The 15002-nt window shown below is 40.9% G+C and overlaps 1 protein-coding gene and 1 long non-coding RNA gene across 13 annotated transcripts in view; one reads left to right on the top strand and one right to left on the bottom strand.

Annotated features, from left to right (window-relative positions):
- ACACA (acetyl-CoA carboxylase alpha) overlaps positions 1–15002 on the top strand; it is a 286320-nt gene that overhangs the window by 90099 nt on the left and 181219 nt on the right. For 9 of the 12 annotated variants that reach the window (XM_061390286.1, XM_061390285.1, XM_061390289.1 and 6 more), the window contains 5 exons: positions 5064–5196; positions 6717–6855; positions 12609–12718; positions 13995–14076; positions 14820–14918. In XM_061390286.1, coding sequence (XP_061246270.1) covers positions 5064–5196; positions 6717–6855; positions 12609–12718; positions 13995–14076; positions 14820–14918 — 563 coding nt within the window. Of the gene's footprint in view, positions 1–688; positions 1122–5063; positions 5197–6716; positions 6856–12440; positions 12524–12608; positions 12719–13994; positions 14077–14819; positions 14919–15002 lie in introns of those variants that run through there. The other 3 variants (XM_061390294.1, XM_061390293.1, XM_061390295.1) reach the window with 2 other exon arrangements.
- On the bottom strand, positions 6548–12377 carry LOC133231758 (uncharacterized). The gene is made up of 2 exons (XR_009731228.1): positions 12164–12377; positions 6548–6839 (listed from the first exon to the last, which is right to left on the bottom strand). It is a non-coding gene; the product is annotated as an uncharacterized LOC133231758 (long non-coding RNA).

The following is a 15002-nucleotide window of genomic DNA, read 5'->3' as shown; positions in this document are numbered from 1 at the left end:
TCTTTTCTGCCATGACAAGGGAGCAGTATTTTCAGCATCTACTTAATTAAAAGCTAAAACAGGATACCATTTCCCTTTCAGTCACCATTTCTTTATTTAAGTGGTTTATCACTCTGTGGCAAATGAGCATAACAATAGATGTGTCCCCGTGGCTTTTAGGCAGGGTTTTTCTCCCCTGCCTAAACGCCGGGTTAGACCTGTGTCTAAAATACTTGTCTGGGCCCCTTTACGTTTCTGTGACTTTTATCCACATCCTCTCTGTTATCCTGTTTGTGCCAGCTCCAGTCTTGTTCTCAAATTTTAGTGAATAAGATCTTAGATTTTTGTTGTTTTTAAAAAAGGTGTGTGTACACCACTACTCTGGCCTTAAAATTAGAATTGTGACCCCCACTTTATTCCAAGTTCCTCAGTGGTGGCGTGTCTCGTCCTTCTGACTGGCTTGCTTTCCCTCTTGACCTGCTCTCCCCCCGTCTTGGAGTCTGAAACTCAGTCTTACTTGTTGTGATTGGGTCTCAGAAATCACCTGTTCTTTCCTCCTCCCTCTAGATTTCCTGACCCCATTATTTTCTGGGCATAGCTGTCCTCATAAGCTTGGTCTTCTCTTTTTGCCCTGAGCCTTCCCTGTCACGTGCCCCTGGCAGCCTGGAGAGGCCGCGGAGCCTCTCTAGTGACCGTCAGAAGAAAGTGACCGTTGTTAAAGCACTTTTGCTGCAGCTAAGGCGGAAGCTGCTGAGATCTACTTTAGAGTTATACCTGCTTCTATATTTCTCCCCCTCTCTTCTCTGTCCCCTTGGGAAATCAGCTGATGCTGTGTGGGAGCCCAGTGTAATGGGGGGGCCAACAGGAGGGGAAGTATGGAGATTGGGGACAGAGTAGACAAAAAGACTGTGGTTTGAGGCCATGAGGAGTACTCTACTCTGACTGAAGCAGGGCCAAGAAGTAGGCAGAAGGCACAGTATCTTTTGTCCTCCTGGGTTTTAAGCACCTGCAGCGGGAGGACGAACTCCAGCTTGTGTTTACAAGGCCGACAGCTGAAGAGAAAAACCTCTATTCCTTTGCCATCTTGATATGGAGGGTTCTGCGGAGGAGAGTAAGGAAATGAGATATTACATGCTTCAAAGGTAAGTGTTAGAGGGCCCTATCTAGGCAATATATGCCTTTTAAAAGCAGTAAAGGCGTTGACAGCTAAGCCCTGGAATTTATGGGCAATCTGATTTGATGATTTTTTTTGTGGGTCTGTAGGAAACTCTTTTTTTTCTTAAGGAAATGAATTAAAAATCTCATGTTTGCTCCTGAATTTCTGAACCTTTATTTTACACTCAGAATTTGAACCAAAGATATCCGAGACCACGTGTGACATTGTAGCTATGTTGAAAGCAAGCACCCTTGCACAGACTTTGCGAGCTGCTCCCTGGATAAGGGACCTCACTCAGTCTGTGCCAAATGTGTTCACTGGGCTTGGCTGGACTTTGAAGAGTGAAGTCTTTTCATCTATTTTGAAAGAAAATAGCAACTCTGGATAGTAGGTAGCATCCTGTCAAAGGTAGTTTTGCAGAAAACTTTTTTAGACTCTGTCTCTGGGGCCAGTAAATGTGCCCTCTGCTGTTGTCCTGGCATCGTGTGAGAGTGGGCAGCCAGCCTGGAGTTGTTGTGGGTGCCAAGGTGTCCTGCCTTGAATCTTTCTGCTTCCTGCTCTTAGAACTCAACCTGAGGAGGAAGTGAATCAGGCCTAGTTGGCCTTCTTAAGACTTCTCTCTCTCTCTTTTTAATATATTTATTTGGCCCTGTTGGGTCTTAGCAGCAGCTCGCGGGATCTCTCTTCTGGAGCGTGGGCTCGTTGTGGCGCAGGTTCAGTAGGTGCAGCCACTTCAGCAGTTCGACACGCAGACTCTCTAGTTGTGGCGCCGGGGCTCTGGAGGGCCTGGGCTCAGCAATTGCGGCAGCAGGCCGAGATGCTCCACGGCATGTGGCATCTTAGTTCCTCAGCCAGGGACCGGACCTGCCTCCAGTGCACTGGAAGGTGCACTCTTAACCAATGGACCACCACGGAAGTCCCCTCTTTCAGACCTCCTGCAGGTCTGTGCCTCTCCAGCAGCGGGTTGACATGGAAGACCTCAGTGATTTGCTTGGTGGCAGTCATTAAATGTCTCTCTAGTATCTCATGTGTATGTTTGTGTACTTATTTCTTTTTGCATTCCAGAGTTTTTATTTTGAAAAATGAAAATTGAATAAACCCTGGCAAATATAGAAACAAATGAAAAACACCAATTTGGCAAATGTTGTCTTTAAAATAATCATCCTTTTTTCTTTTTACTTGGCTTCTTCCACCTGTTGCAGGATGAAGCAAGCATATCTTCCACTGAGAGTCAAATAAGTAAAAAGCAACTGGTATATTTTATATATACAAATTATACATTGTTTTATATATATGACTTTCTATCATGTTTTATATATTTTAATAAATATAAAATGACTTGTATTTGTCTAAATATAAATATATAATATTGTTATATATATAAAACAGACATATAAGCAATACACACATATATTAATTTATTTAATATTTTATTGTATTATTAATTTATTTATTTTAATTGGAGGCTAATTACTTTACAATATTGTAGTGATTTTTGCCATACATTGACATGAATCAGCCATGGGTATACTTGTGTTCCCCATCCTGAACCCCTGCTCCCACCTCCCTCCCCATCCCATCCCTCAGGGTCATCCCAGTGCACCAGCCCTGAGCACCCTGTGACTGACGATCTGTTTCACATATGATAATATACATGTTTCAGTGCTATTCTCTCAAATCATCCCACCCTCGCCTTCTCCCACAGAGTCCAAAAGACTGTTCTTTACATCTGTGTCTCTTTTGCTGTCTCGCATATAGGGTCATCGTTACCATCTTTCTAAATTCTATATATATGCGTTAGTATACTGTATTGCTGTTTTTCTTTCTGCCTTACTTCACTCTATATAATAGGCTCCAGTTTCATCCACCTCATTAGAACTGATTCAAATGCATTCTTTTTAATGGCTGAGTAATACTCTATTGTGTATATGTACCACAGCTTTCTTATCCATTTGTCTGCCTATGGATATCTAGGTTGCTTCCATGTCTTGGCTATTGTAAACAGTGCTGCGATGAACATTGGGGTACATGCGTCTCTTTCAATTCTGGTTTCCTTGGTCACACATATATTTATATATATATTTATTACACACATCCATACACACACAGAGTTTTATTCTGTTTTTCTGTGGTTAAGTACAGTAGGCCATCTGTCCATTTTTTCAAGGGGACGTTCTTCCTGGAGCAGTCTGTCCTCCAGTTTTAACAGTCATCTAAGAGAATTCCCTTCTCTTTTCTTCTGTGCTATTTTTTGCATTCCTTGTCTCCCTTTTTCTTGGTTTACTTCATCTTTTTTGAAAGACAACATTCTATAAAAGCTTTCTGAGAAAAGGTAGGTGTGAAGTAAATATTTTGAGGTCTTCTGTATCTTTCCACTTTATCATCTTGTTTTTAGCATGGTGCCTAACTTCTGGTTATGGCTATATGAAGGATCCCATCATTAAAAGTAATATATATTTCTGTTTTTTTCCCTTTTTTGATTATAAGTGACCCTCAGAACGTTCCTTTGCTCTCTAAACTATTGATTAGACCGTATGATCAGTCCCTTCACCACCTTAATTTTATCAATAAACACTTTGCTTCCCTTATTGTCTTATTCTTAGACAGTTCTTTATTTATCCTAGGTTTATACCTTCTCCGTCTCTTTCTCCCTAAGAAACTGAAAGCTAATCTCTAGGGACTGTGTGTGTGTGTGTGTGTGTGTGTGTGTGTGTGTGTCTGTATGTTTTGCAACTCCTTTCTTGTTTATTTTTGACTAAGCTGGATCTTTGTTCCTGCATGCAGATTTTCTCTAGTTGTGGCAAGCAGGGGCTGTTCTGGCTTCTCATTGCAGTGGCTTCTCTTGTTGCAGAGCATAGACTCTACAGTGTACGGGCTCAGTAGTTGCCACTTGTAGGCTTAGTTGCCTTGCAGCATGTGGGATCTTCGTTCCTTTACTAGGGGTCTAACCTGTATTCCCTACGTTGGCAGGTAGATTCTTAACCCACTGGACCACCAGGGAAGTCCCAATACCATGTATAGTTTATCAAAGAAAAAGTGAAGCTTAGCAAGGTTGTTTGGTGAAGATGTGGAATTTAAACGCAGGCTTATGCTGTTTCCCCTGCTATATAATTTAAAGCACCATTAATTGTTAGAGGCATCATTATTGTATGTACCACAAGAAAAAGAAATTCTGCCACTTAAATAAAGCACACCATCAATTGTAAGATACATAGCAATTTCAGAGATTTTAAAAAGCTAAAAAAAAAAAAAAATTGTGTTATCATAAGATCAATGAAATTTGTTTTTTTTAATGCTGCCTCATAAATAAATTGTTTTTGTAATTGTTGATTTTGAAACATCTATGGAATACCCAACTAAAGCGTTTAGTAGGCATTTAAAAATGTGGAGTTATAGCTAGTAAGAAAGACGGAGGCTAGAGATAACAGAGGTGCAGGTCCTCTGTGTGTCAGAATCATAGTTCAGAAGCAGGCTGGCTAACTGTTTATTTTTTAGTTTTAACAGTCTCTCTGAGTCTATTAATATTATTAATCCCAGGGACAGAGGAGCCTGGTGTGCTGCTGTGTATGGGGTCGCACAGAGTCAGACATGACTGAAGCGACTTAGCAGCAGCAGCAGCATACCATCTCATTTTAATCTATTCTTTGCCTCTCTCTCTGTGATGGTGTCTGTTGGTAAACCTTAATATTGCCTTTTATTATTCAGGGAACACTTTTTTACGCCCCCCCTGAAATTTTCACAAGCAGTGATCATTTTCTTTTTCTCTCTTCTGTTTAAAAACTGTGTGGTCTCCCAGCATGCAGTTTCCACAAGGGTACAATAGGAAGTACACTTTCAAGTCTGGGCAGTGAAAAGCAGGTCTCCAGGGGAGACAGATGATGTGAAGAAATCTCATCTGTAGACTTTCGTGATTTTTCTATTTTTACAGATCCAGCATGTCTGGCTTGCACCTAGTCAAGCAAGGTCGAGACCGAAAGAAAATAGACTCACAGCGAGATTTCACTGTAGCCTCTCCAGCAGAATTTGTTACTCGTTTTGGTGGGAATAAAGTGATTGAGAAGGTAAGTTACAACCTGCTCAATTATTTTTTCAAAAGCCCATGAGATTTAATGCCTCGATTTGTAGTCTAGATTTGCTTGAAACTGGCATGTGGCTTGAATTTCTGAGACTGTGCAGAATTATCCTTTCTGCCTCCCTAGCTTTATTAAGTAATTAAATTAAACGATTAGATAATTTCACTATTTTCTGAAATATGTATTTACCACTGATAATTTGATCATAACTAAGTAAGAAGGTGAAGCAGTGCCCATAAGTTGCTTTTAGAAAGATTTCAAGGTTTTCCTAGAGTTGGGCTACACTGATATGAGAGGGTATGAGAAATTGATTAGCTTGTGGGGTGATGATGGGGAGGTTAGTGTCATTGAATTGGGATTTAGAGCTAAAGGAGTGGAGAGAGTTTCAGAAGAGAAGGCTTAAACAAGTTTGATACACTGTAACTTATGGATCCCACCAGAAATTTGAGATATTTAGAGGGTATGTTGCTGCTGCTGCTGCTAAGTCACTTCAGTCGTGTCCAACTCTGTGTGACCCCATAGATGGCAGCCCACCAGGCTCTCCCGTCCCTGGGATTCTCCAGGCAAGAACACTGGAGTGGGTTGCCATTTCCTTCTCCAATGCATGAAAGTGAAAAGTGCAAGTGAAGTCGCTCAGTCGTGTCCGACTCCTAGCGACCCCATGGACTGCAGCCTACCAGGCTCCTCTGTCCATGGGATTTTCCAGGCAAGAGTACTTAAAGTGATTATAAGTATTTTGAAACGTGAGCAAATCTGAGTCACTTTTATCCACATCGTGTCAGAGCTGAGAGATTGACTTGGTTGCAATAGCTTACAGTGATTAAGTTTAAAGGGTGGGGACCTGTATTCCCACTCCTAAAAGTATTGCTTCAGCGGTGTACTTCCATTAGTCTTCCAATGAGGATAGATTACGTGTCTCCTCACTTCTGTTATCCATCCCAAATTCCCTAACTATCCCTCCCCCCACCGGCAACCATAAGTTTGTTCTCTAAGTCTGTGAGTCTCTTTCAACTTATAAGACTTGAGGAACTGATGTGTCCCTTCAGGAAATGAACTAAGAAAGGAGTAAGTTTTAGCTGGCACATATTTTGGACTTCCCAGGTGAGTCAGTGGTAAAGAATCCACTGCAGTGCAGGAGACACAGGTTTGATCCCTGGACCAGGAAGATCCCCTGGGGAAGGAAATGGCAACTCACTCCAGTATTTCTTGCCTGGGAAATCCAATAGACAACAAAGCCTTGTGGGCTACATTCCATGGGGTCGTAAGAGTCGTACACAACTTAGCAACTAAACAACAGCAGCATTGAAGTATTTGCTTTGCTAGCATCTTAAAACATCCCTTGACCGTGCAGGAGTTGGTTCTTAATTGCCTAGACCAGCTATACAGATTCCTAGTTGAAACTCTGGCATTTCAGAGAAAGATGTACAAAAATGTTCTCTTGTCTTTTCCTCCATCTTTGCCTGCCTTTTCCACTTTTCTTTGCAATTCCTATCCCCCAACTCTCCCAGGTTCTTATTGCCAACAATGGCATTGCAGCTGTGAAATGCATGAGATCCATCCGCCGGTGGTCTTATGAGATGTTTCGAAATGAACGTGCAATCCGATTTGTTGTCATGGTCACACCTGAAGACCTGAAAGCCAATGCAGGTAAGTTATTAAACATTAAGAAAGCAGCATCCTCAAACGTAAAACATTGAATGGCACAACCTTTAAGGAAGAGGATGTCAACTTGGGGGATTCAAACCCAAGGACTTGTCTTTTAAAAAGTGTCAATAATAGGCGTAGACCAGGATTGTACTCTATGTAGCCTCAACATAAACTCCTGTTTCTAAGTAAAAATGGGTGTTAATTTAACCAAAGTGTTGATTTGGGTTTTCAGTGTTACTTGCTAAGTCACATTCTTATAGTGTGTGTAAGTAGAAAGGCTTGGAAGGAAGTGCCCTTTCCCTTATGAACTGCATTGAATTTTAGAGAATTTCAGTGTTAAGATTCTTTTTCCCCTTCCTCCTGGGAATAGAGACCTCTTAGGACCCAAGTAAGTTTTACTCTGTAGGCTCTTCTGCATATTCTTTCTGCTTAGATGACCCTCCATCTGAGAGTGGTAGGTTATTGTAGATTGTTGGTATAGTTGAAAGATTGTAGCTAATACTTCTGCTTTATACTTAAAAAAAATTTAATTAATTATTTTTGGCTGCACTGGGTCTTCATTGCTGCACGGGCTTTTCTTCAGTTGTGGCAAGCTACTCTGTAGTTGTGGTGTGTGGGCTTCTCACTGCCATGGCTCCTCTTGTTGTAGAGCACGGGCTCTAAAGTGTGTAGGCTCCGTAGTTGTAGCTCTCGGTCTCTAGAGTACCCGGACTTAGTGGCATGTGGACTTAGTCACTCCGTGTCATGTGGTATCTTCCTGAACCAGGGATCAAACCTGTGTCTTTAAAGAGTTGTCTTTAAAAACTCATTTTGGTCTTATATGTACTCTCTGTCTTGAGACAATGATATTAAGACTATTCCTAAGGCAGTAAGGGTTATAATGTTATCTTTAGAAAAAGAGAAGGCACCAGTTGATTGGAAAGCAGATGTTGTTCATTTAGATTGATCCTTCAACATCTTTGAGCTGCAGTCTTGTATCTGTACAAGGAAAGTCATGTCTGTTTCACTGGATAGTTGTAAAGAAGAAGTTGTCTATAATAAATGTAAGCTACCTTGCATGATTTCTTTTTCCATATTTCTATTTGGTACTCCTATTAATTCATGTATTCATTCACTCAGTGAGCATGGAGACCCACAGTTTAATACGCTGTGATCTTGCTCTAGGAAACGAATAATTTCAATGCAATGAGGTAAGTGCTATAATAGGAATATGTACAGGGTACTATGAGAACACAGAGATGAGACATCTTAACTCTGGTCCCTGCTCTTGGGTTAAGAGTTAAGAGGAATTAACATAGTTAAGAGAGATTTCTGAAAGTGGTTATGTCTACCCAAGAATGAGTAAGAGTTAGTCATACCAAGGGAACATTTCATGCAAAGATGGGCCCGATAAAGGACAGAAATGATATGGACCTAACAGAAGAAGAAGATATTAAGAAGAGGTGGCAACAATACACAGAAGAACTGTACAAAAAAGAGCTTCACAACCCAGATAATCACGATGGTGTGATCACTACCTAGAGCCAGACATCCTGGAACGTGAAGTCAAGTGGGCCTTAGAAAGCATCACTATGAACAAAGTTAGTGGAGGTGATGGAATTCCAGTTGAGCTATTTCAAATCCTGAAAGATGATGCTGTGAAAGTGCTGTACTCAATATGCCAACAAATTTGGAAAACTCAGCAGTGGCCACAGGACTGGAAAAGGTCAGTTTTCATTCCAATCCCAAAGAAAGGCAATGCCAAAGAATGCTCAAACTACCACACAGTTGCACTCATCTCACACGCTAGTAAAGTAATGCTCAAAAATCCTCAAGCCAGGCTTCAGCAATACGTGAACCGTGAACTTCCAGATGTTCAAGCTGGTTTTAGAAAAGGAAGAGGAACCAGAGATCAAATTGCCAACATCCGCTGGATCATTGAAAAAGCAAGAGAGTTCCAGAAAAACATCTATTTCTGCTTTATTGACTATGCCAAAGCCTTTGACTGTGTGGATCACAATAAACTGTGGAAAATTCTGAAAGAGAAGAGAATACCAGACCACCTGACCTGCCTCTTGAGAAACCTATATGCAGGTCAGGAAGCAACAGTTAGAACTGGACATGGAACAACAGACTGGTTCCAAATAGGAAAAGGAGTACGTCAAGGCTGTATATTGTCACTCTGCTTATTTAACTTGTACGCAGACTACATTATGAGAAACGCTGGGCTGGAAGAGGCACGAGCTGGAATCAAGATTGCCAGGAGAAATATCAATAACCTCAGATATGCAGATGACACCACCCTTACGGCAGAAAGTGAAGAGGAACTCAAAAACCTCTTGATGGAAGTGAAAGTGGAGAGTGAAAAATTTGGCTTAAAGCTCAACATTCAGAAGACGAAGATCATGGCATCTGGTCCCATCGCTTCATGGGAAATAGATGGGGAAACAGTGGAAACAGTGTCAGACTTTATTTTTCTGGGCTCCAAAATCACTACAGATGGTGACTGCAGCCATGAAATTAAAAGACGCTTACTCCTTGGAAGGAAAGTTATGACCAACCTAGATAGCATAGTGAAAAGCAGAGACATTACTTTGCCAACAAAGGTTCGTCTAGTCAAGGCTATGGTTTTCCCTGTGGTCATGTATGGATGTGAGAGTTGGACTGTGAAGAAAGCTGAGTGCCGAAGAATTGGTGCTTTTGAACTGTGGTGTTGGAGCAGACTCTTGAGAGTCCCTTGGACTGCAAGGAGATCCAACCAGTCCATTCTGAAGGAGATCAGCCCTGGGATTTCCTTGGAAGGAATGATGCTAAAGCTGAAACTCCAGTACTTTGGTCACCTCATGCGAAGAGTTGACTCATTGGAAAAGACTCTGTTGCTGGGAGGGATTAGGGGCAGGAGGAGAAGGGGACGACAGAGGATGAGATGGCTGGATGGCATCACCGACTCGATGGACGTGAGTCTGAGTGAACTCCGGGAGTTGGTGATGGACAGGGAGGCTTGGCGTGCTGCAATTCATGGGATCGCAAAGAGTCGGACATGACTGAGCGACTGAACTGAACTAGAGGGAAGACAAGGATATTACAGGCAGAAAGAACATATATGCAAATATTTGAAGGTGTGACACAGAGGTTATCTGGAAACTGCAGATAGCTTATCTATCTGACAAGATCTAGACATGACCTAGTATTTGTCAAGGATGGTCTTGTTTTTCATCCTTAAAAGCATGGACTTTTTAGGTATGTGTGTGTGCGTCTGTGTCTGCATGTATATCAGACATTAAAGATTTGCATTTTAAGTGAATTAGTTGTTGTTTTTCACAATTCAAATGTTGAAGAGCGTAATGAACTCCTTCCCATCTATCTGTTATCCAAAATCAACTTCTTTCAGCTATACTTATACCTCCTCTCTCCTCCAAGCATAATTTCTAAAGCAAATATTTATTGCATCTGTAAATATTTCAACATGCATCTTATCCAAAAGATAGATACTTTTAAAATATATGTGTAAATAATTGGATGATTCAGGTAGCAACTTGAAAGATCTGTTTGTGGAGGGTAATACTGGAGGATATGAAGACTGGCAAGGTTTTGGACTCTCAGTTTGGCTTCATGTGAAGCTTCAGGCTTTAATTCCTGAATCTTAGCTAAACTCCTTATACTTAACCTGTTGGCTTCAAAAATATTGGACAATTGCACCTCATTCCTGTAGTAATTGGTTACATACTCTTATTTGGAATAAGCATGATGAGCACCTCTCCACTCAGCTCTATTCATACAGTCACAGATAACTGCCAAAAATCAACAGCAGAAGAAATACAAAGAGGCCATCCCAGCATTAAGAGATATTCCTATTAGTTGAAGTAAACCAAATGTTCTCTCTTGCAGCCAAACCATTTTCCACCAAACACTGAATTGTATGTAAACAACTAATGTCAAACATCCACTATAAATTTTTGACATAAAATTTCGGCCATCATAATTTTAATATCCAGTATTGAAATGCAAAAAAACTAATGTAAGTTGAACTTCTTTTAGATTAAGTTCTATTAATATTGTAGATGTTATCAAATAGTAGTTACTAATGGACAGAATAAATAAAATACTGTATTACCATATGGCAAGTATCCCTCCAAAGAAAAGCAGCAGTGGACATTTATTATCTCACAGTTTCTATAGCTGGGTCTTTGACTTCCGGTTATCAGGCCGCCATCAGTGTTCGAGTGGAGCTGCCGTCCCGTCTGAGGCTCAGCCTGGGATAGGTCTGCCTTCAAGCTCACGTGGTTGTTCGCAGCACTCAGTTTTCCGTGGGCTATTGGACTGAGGGCCTGAATGTGTCTCTGGTTGTTAGCTGAAGCCTGCTCTTGGCTCCTTGCCATGTGGGCCATCCCCAAATGACTTCCTGCTTCCTGCAAGCCAGCAAGGAAAAGTCTCCCAGTGAGATGGGCTCCATTCTTTTTCAAAACGTTTTATTTTTATTTTTGGCTGTGCTAGGTCTTCGTTGCTGTGCAGGCTTTTCTCTAGTTGTGGTGATCAGGGGCTACTCTCTTTTGCAGTGCACAGTCTTCTCACTCTGTGGCTTCTCTTGTTGCAGAGCACAGGCTCTGGAGCTCGTGGGCTTTAATAGTTGCAATTCCCAGGCTTTAGAGCACAAGCTTAATAATTGTGGCACACAGGCTTAGTTGCTCTGCAGCTTGTGGGATCTTTCAAGGGACATGGGTTCCTTCCCTGGTCTGGGAAGATCCCATAAGCCATGGAGCAATTAAGCCCAGACTCCACAACTGCTGAGCCAGGGAGCCTTAGCTACTGAAGCCCGCACGCCTGGAACCTTTGCTCTGCAGTGAAAGAAGCCACCTCAATGAGAAGCCTGCGCGCTGCAATGAAGAGTAACCCCAGTACCTGTAACTGGGAAAAGCCGGCATGCAGCAACAAAGACCTAGCACAGCAACCAAATTCCACCCCCAAAAAGAGTCTTTTTAAAAAATATGGTGGAGATGGACCTTGAGCAAATTAGTTAACTGCTCCAAGACGTAATTCCCTATAAACTGGATGCTCATAATACCTATTATAAAAAGGATTACTGAGTATTAAATAAAGTAATGTATATAAAGAGCTTAGTACAGTCTTTACATTGTAGCTGCTCTGCCACAATTACTTCCAGAAAAGGAAGAAACATCAGGTCACAGATTTGAAAGGGGATACTGTGCCCCCCCCCAAAAAAAAATAAGGAAAGAAGTTAGCTTTTTAAGTATCTTTCAAATCCGTAGTATCCTGAACATTTCAGATAAACAAATGTTTTTCAAGCACTTGACAGACTCCTGTAACTCACCTTTCCTGTTTAGCAAGTCTACAAACCCTCCAGTCTCTTCCCAGTTTCCTCATTTTGTCCCGGCTTTATATCAGGAAAGGGGCCTTCTCAGAATATAGTGCAAGTTAAAGATGAAAGGTGTCATAGAACTTTTTCTCCGAACAGAATAATGGGCCTCTCAGTGACACGTCACCCTTAATATAGAGATCATAATGACTCTTCAAAAAGCTGACACAGTGAACTGTTTGGGAACTGCTGCTTGGTGTCAGAGCTTCCTGAGATTATCACATTTTAGTGCCTGTGACTTAACAAAGAGCCTCCAAATGAATGGTTCTGGAAGTTATCCCACGAATGTAGTTTGTCCCATGCTTACATATGATGGTACTTGTCTTCTGTGTAGTTTTTGCTCTGATGTTACATTTCTGAAAATAAATTTTAATTATTGGTAATGTGCTTGTGTTTCCAGAATACATTAAGATGGCGGATCACTACGTGCCCGTGCCAGGAGGCCCCAACAACAACAACTATGCAAATGTGGAGTTAATTCTTGACATTGCTAAAAGGATCCCCGTGCAAGTAAGACATGCCAGCGTCTCCTTGAAAACCAGATTCAGCCTTTTAAAAAAAAAACATTTTTTTTTTACTGGAGTATGTTTGATTTAAAACGTTGTGTTAGTTTCTGCTGTACAGCAAAGTAAATCAGGTATCCACAGACATATATCCACTATTACGTTTGTGTTTTGGAGAATAAAACGTATTCTCAGTTTTATATCAGTTGCTTCGTTTGCAAATATTTTCTCCCATTCTGAAGATTGTCCTTTCACCTTGCTTATGGTTTCCTTTGCTGTGCAGAAGCTTTTAAGTTTGATTAGGTCCCATTTGTTAATTTTTGTTTTTATTTTCATTACTCTAGGAGGCGGGTCAGAAAAGATCCTGCTGCGATTTATGTCAAAGAGTGTTCTGTGTTTTTCTCTAAGAGTTTTATAGTGTCTGGCCTTTGGTTCAGGTCTTCCACTGTTATTTAGATTCTTTCCCCATATAGGTTGTTATAGATTATTGAGAAGCGTTCCCTGTGCCAAATTCAACCATTTTACAATTAGGCACGAGGGGATAGCCAGTGAAGAAATTTTAATTTTATATAAAGCATCTTTTCTGAACCTCGATAAGAGCCTTTATATGGTATATACAGAGAGGGAAAAGAAAGATGAGAAGAGTGAAATGAGTCACCATAAAGTAAACATCATCTAAACAAGAGGTTTGTAAGGGTCTTTCAGAGATTATTCTATCCATTTCACCTTCAAACCTCCCACTAAGTGAAAGTTACCTATTTCCAATGAAATACTCTTAGTCTAGAACCACAGTAGTGTAGAAGGAGGTTTTTTCTTCTCTTATCACATTGTTGTAGAGAGTTTAGGGTAAGTGTCTTAAAGCCCAAAGAGGAAAAAAACTTGACATTTGTATGGCAGTATAACCACTAGATATAAAGGTGGAGTTGGGTGGCCAAAGTAATGCAATCTACAAAAGAAAACCAGCATGTCTAGAAGAGGCTCTGTAGAGTGTAGTTGAAAGGTATGAACTGACTTTCCTGAAGCGCAACAGTACCAGCTGGATCTTAACATCAGTTTCAACTTGTTTTTGACGTCTTCAGAGGTTTTACCACAGTCGACTGCTTGTTGTTGTTCTGTAAAAAGTTGGCCAAGAATCGGGCATAAAAGCTGAATTAAGCATTAGGCTGCTATGGCACTATTGTACCTCATGAAGTACGGCCAGTCTTGGTTAGAGAGGAATACAGTTGAATCGTGTTCTTTTTACTACGAATTTTAAGAATGAATCATATTGTGTTCCCTTGTAGGCAGTTTGGGCTGGCTGGGGTCATGCTTCTGAGAATCCCAAGCTCCCAGAACTTCTCTTGAAAAATGGCATCGCCTTCATGGGTAAGCCTTTCTGACGTACTCTTCCTGTTTTTCTGTTTCACTCTGTCATTTTGGTCCATATTCCCCCTCTATATTTTGCTTTTCTTCTGTTTAACACATACTAGGCTTTTATTTTTCATCACGCACTGGGCTTTTATATTCAACAATCAGTGTGCCCTTAAATATGAATCAGTATCTTCACATTTAAGCATATAGGTTATAGTCCTGTAAGTGAGGGTTATTTCTTCTGACTTTTCTGCTCTCCTGTAGAGAGAGAAAAATCAAGGTTATATGGTGGTAAGTGTTTCTGTCTTTGTCTCAACAATGATGATTATGCTTTGTAAAGCCTATTAATGATAAATCTTCCTTTTGGGTTTCCCTAAGTCCAAGGAGAGTATAATATTTTAGACTTGAACCCCAAAACTTTATTGTCCTTATTTCAGGATAATCATAAAAAAAGAGAAGACTTTGTTAATCTGGTAGTGTTGGATCATGAAGGATGATTTGTCAGGGATTGAATTCAGCATATATTGACATATATTGAATTCTCTCTGTGTGTAAAAATCTGCTACATTAGGTTCTATAAAGGATACGAAGATGAGCCAAAACACAGCAGTCCCCGTCATCAAGTTTCTGATGTGGATAGTATGCGATGCGGGGGGTACAAGACAAATACAAAAACAATTATATGAAAGACAAAATACTTGGGAAAGAAATGAGGCCAAAATGTTACAGTCAGGGTTCTTTTCTTGTTTTGTTTTTAGGTCCTCCAAGCCAAGCCATGTGGGCTCTGGGGGATAAGATCGCATCTTCCATAGTGGCTCAAACTGCTGGTATCCCAACTCTTCCATGGAGTGGCAGTGGTAAGAAATTTTATTTCTTGTTTGTATCTTAAAGTGCAGAAAAGCTCAGTAGGGTATTTGGGACTGTGGCTGGGGGCTTAGGCC

Source organism: Bos javanicus, chromosome 19 (assembly GCF_032452875.1).
Source record: "Bos javanicus breed banteng chromosome 19, ARS-OSU_banteng_1.0, whole genome shotgun sequence".
In the NCBI taxonomy this organism is placed as follows: Eukaryota; Metazoa; Chordata; class Mammalia; order Artiodactyla; family Bovidae; genus Bos; species Bos javanicus.
The sequence above is the reverse complement of the archived record's forward strand: the minus strand, read 5'-3'. Positions and strand labels throughout refer to the sequence as shown.